This window comes from Apis dorsata, unplaced genomic scaffold, assembly GCF_000469605.1.
Source record: "Apis dorsata unplaced genomic scaffold, Apis dorsata 1.3 scaffold_156, whole genome shotgun sequence".
In the NCBI taxonomy this organism is placed as follows: Eukaryota; Metazoa; Arthropoda; class Insecta; order Hymenoptera; family Apidae; genus Apis; species Apis dorsata.
The window spans coordinates 10968-15150 of NW_006263446.1; the positions used below are offsets into that span (position 1 = coordinate 10968).

Below are 4183 nucleotides of genomic sequence, written 5' to 3' on the forward strand. Positions count from 1 at the left end.
AAGTTGATTAAACAATTATCATGGAAGTCTTTTGGATTTTCATTGTTTGCCATTCTTTTTTCAGTAACTAATTTGAAACTAGTGTTCCAAACTGATAAATATATTAAGAAATGATTAGACAATTATCATGGAGGTAAATCTTTTGAATCTTCATTGTTTGCCAATTCTTTTTTCAGTAATGGAGAATAGTGTTCCAAATTGATAAATATATTCTAAGAAATAATTAAACAATTATTATGTAGCTAGGTCTTTTGAATCTCCATTGCTTGCCATTCTTTTCTCAATAATGGAGAATAGTTTTCCAAACTGATAAATATATTCTAAGAGATGATTAGACAATTATTATGTAGCTAGGTCTTTTGAATCTCCATTTTTTTATGTGTTTATCATTGAAAAACTCGAAAATCATTATCTAAATGTTACAAAACTTGTATATGATAGACAGAATATCATAAATCTGCTATCTTGGCTGATAAAATCAGATTTTTAATATTAGATTTTAAGATCTTGAGGAGTTATGAGAATATTACAGAACATCATGTATAGAATCACGAGAATACATCCGGGAACTTCTAACAATGATCTTTCACGTCGTGGAAACTCTTTGAGTGGAATCTAATTGCTCCCTAAACTGATTGAAATCCAAGTGCTTGAAATAGGAATTGATTGAGAATGGCTGACTGATGAAAACGCTTCTCCTAGTGCCAATTTAAAACTTATGCTTGAAAGATTGATTGCTCTCAACAACGAAACTAAAATATCTAATTCGAGGATGAATATATTTTGTTTATATTTTTTAAAAATAAAAATTGACTCGAAATTAATCAAACGTGTGGGATAAATTTTTTCAAAAATGATTTCTATTATTCGAAGATTTCATTATCTTTGGTGTGGAAAAATGATTGGGGATTTTTCTTTTCAAAATTCTTAAAAATGTAACATGGTATTTTGTAATTGAATCAATATTTTTTTTTTATAGGATTTTAATATAAATTTTTAAGAATTTTTAAAGGCTCTCGACTACTTTTTTAGTAGTAATGAATAAGAAATTTTGGAGCTTCTCTGTGTCGATTTCTTTCGATAAGGAGGAGGATTTTCATGCAAAAAGTTTTATCTTGAAAGTTTTGATATTTGAGTATATGTTACAGGAAGTAGTACTATGAAACTAGTTGAACTTTTGATTTTCAAATAAGATACTTTCAAACACTCTATATTTTTTACACTTTACTCTTTGGTAGAATAATTTATCTATCAATACTAAAAATACTATCACTAAAAAATACCTCTTTCAACAATTTTTTAAACTTTTAAACAAGCAACTTGAAATATTTTGTAATAAAATTTCTCTCTCTCTCTCTCTCTCTCTTCTTTTTTTCTTACAAATCATTCAAATTAGAAAAAGCGAGATAATAAATAAATATCTCATATTTACAAGATATCTCAATATAATTCTATTTCAAACTAAACAAAAAATTCAGAAATACTATAATATCCATAATTCCATAAATTTATAATTGTTTGAAATTTAAATATTCTAATAATAATAAAGGGAGAAAATTTTACAAGAAAGAAAAACGTGAATTCAATTCTCGCAACATGAAAATCACAGCAACAATCGAGATACGTTGTCGCAACATCGGTCAATATCTTTCGGACTTTCCGATTTACAAGCGTGTAGTAGCTAATAATTTCCGGCGTCGGTGATTGATAATGACGTGTACGTATAAGCGCCACGACCAATATCGATTTCCAATCGCAGCATTGGCGAGCTCCTCGCGAAAATGTGCAAGCCTGGCCAATTTCCGGTCCGAATTCCGCGATTTTCGCGCTTTTCCCGATATATATATATCTGAATGGAAACGAAATTAAAAATAAGAGCTTTACGTTTGTTGCAAAAAGTTGGAGAATTATTAAGAAAAATATTATTTTTTTGATTATTAAAAAAATTGGGATAAGATTTTTTTAGGTATGGTTAATTTTAATTGTTGTGTTGAGTCGTGGAAACGATAGAATATACTTGATCTCTAATAGAATGGAATTAGCTTTTTTGGGTGTTTTTGATCTGGTATGTTAAAATTTGTGTATATAAAAGAATTTTGTCGTGATGAAAAATAGAGGATATAATGTAGACGTAAGGAAGAATAAGTTTTTAAGAATTGTATTTATTTCTTAGTATTTTTAAATGAAAAAAATTTATCTGCTATTTTTTAGAAGAAAAAACTTTTTCTTTAGCAATTAATAAATTGTGCATTGTATTGTATATTATAATACGTGTGCCTGCACGAAAAAGTTCGATTCGAAGTTTGAAACTTCAAACTTCTGAAAGAATCCTTGTATAAATTCTTAGACTTGTAAAAATAGCTCGAGAAAAAAATAGTTTCCTTTTTCCCAATTTTTAACTTTATTCCATGTATTTTTTTGTTTTTTTTTTTAAATATCCAAAGTTTACAATAAATAAATAGAAATAAATATAATATGTATACACGGATATAAATTCTTTCATTAATTAATACGTTATTAATTAAGGTTAAATCGGGGAAAGGAGTTGAGATGAACTTTTTATCAATTTAGAGTCTTCAAGAGATCATTAATAGCGTTCACTAAAAGCAATACCTTTCCAGAGATAAATATACTTATCGCGTAATTTATCTTAAAACTCTATTAAAATTAGGAAAACTTTGAACCGCTATAATTCTGAAGATAGTAATTTCCGGTCAATGGATGAAAGATCTTTACAAGCGCGAAACTTTGCACTTTAATACACATTTTCGTTTGTTCCGATACGACTTTCGGCTCTTGAGATATCTTCATTTGAAGGAAAAGTAATTTTTAATCATTTGTCTTAAGTTCGATTAAAATTAGAAAAACTTTGAACCGCTATAACTCCGAACATAGCGACTTCCAGTCAATGAACGAAAGATCGTTAGAAGCGCGAAATCTTGCCTTTTAAAATGGTTTTTCATTCGTCTCGATATGACTTCCGGTTTCCGAGATATCGTCGTGTAAAGAAAAGATAATTTTTAATTCGTTCCATTTCCATTTCTACCACTTTCTCTCTAACCTGGTGTTAAATTACCAGACAAGCGGCAGACGCGAATGTCCTTGAAAAGACGTGTATGCATTTATCTAGGAAAAAATGAAAGTCACTAGATTCGTTCATAATCTTTGTACCAAGCGCTATGAATACTTTGAATGCTTATATCTCGGCAACCGATTGAGATATCGGAACGAATCAAAAAGTGATTTCAACGCCATGATTTCCTCTATTTTTCGAGTGGATTTTCGCGATAAAATTTCCAATCCCTTTTCTCGCGCTTTTTACTTACATACTTTTCGCTTATATTTATACAAATTTCTTTTATCTTTATCTCTTTTTTTTTTTTACATTGGTTTCAAAAATCACGCAAATTCATTCATATCTATAAAACAGAATTCCTTAAAATATATGAAAAATAAAATTCAAATTCATAAAATCAATACGTATTACACTTGCTTGTTCATATTTTTAATTCATTGCAAAACCTCCCTGTAAATTCGAAAAAAAATTTTTTATTCACTGCACCATCGTGGCGGCCAATTCCCAACAAATTCTCCCCTCCTTCTCCCTCATCCAGGGACAAATTGAACCCAATTCTCCCCGCATTCGAGCGCACATAGACGCAGAAAACAGAAAACAGTCGATGTGTGTCGAAACACAAGTGTGTCTCCCGCGCGCTTTATCGAAGGCTTTTTGTGTGTCTGTTGTGCGGAGGTTGGAGGCAGAAACACGCAGTAATCAAATGCACTTTACAATTGAATTTCAGGCGGGAGAGAAAGAAAGCGATTCTCACCTTAGAGGAAAGAGGGAGAAGAAAATATGGGAAAGGGAGACAAGAGGAGTATCGCGCAGCGCAGCGACGGTGAGTGTTTGTTTAATGTTAATTGAACGGTGTACAGTTGCACGCTTCAACTATTGCGACCGACTTCGCGCTTCGTTATTACGGTTTCTCTGTGCCTCGAACATTTCGAGATTATTTTTTATTTTGCTGAAAAAAATACATTATTAATTAGATCTGACTTTTTATGCATTTAAATGAAAAATTTGAACGAATGAAAATTTATAAAACAGTAGAGTTGAACTGTTTTCAGTTCGATGGTTATTAATACGAATTGGATGGAGTTTTTTTTTTTTTTTTTTTTTTTT

At 30.3% G+C, this 4183-nt stretch overlaps 1 protein-coding gene across 1 annotated transcript in view; it reads left to right on the forward strand.

The window, feature by feature from the left end:
* The window catches only part of LOC102674958, a 123756-nt gene that overhangs the window by 9887 nt on the left and 109686 nt on the right, over positions 1-4183 (forward strand). Inside the window, exon 2 of the mRNA XM_006613508.2 lies at positions 3804-3899. Coding sequence (XP_006613571.1) covers positions 3857-3899 — 43 coding nt within the window. The 5' untranslated portion in view covers positions 3804-3856. The remainder of the gene's footprint in view (positions 1-3803; positions 3900-4183) is intronic.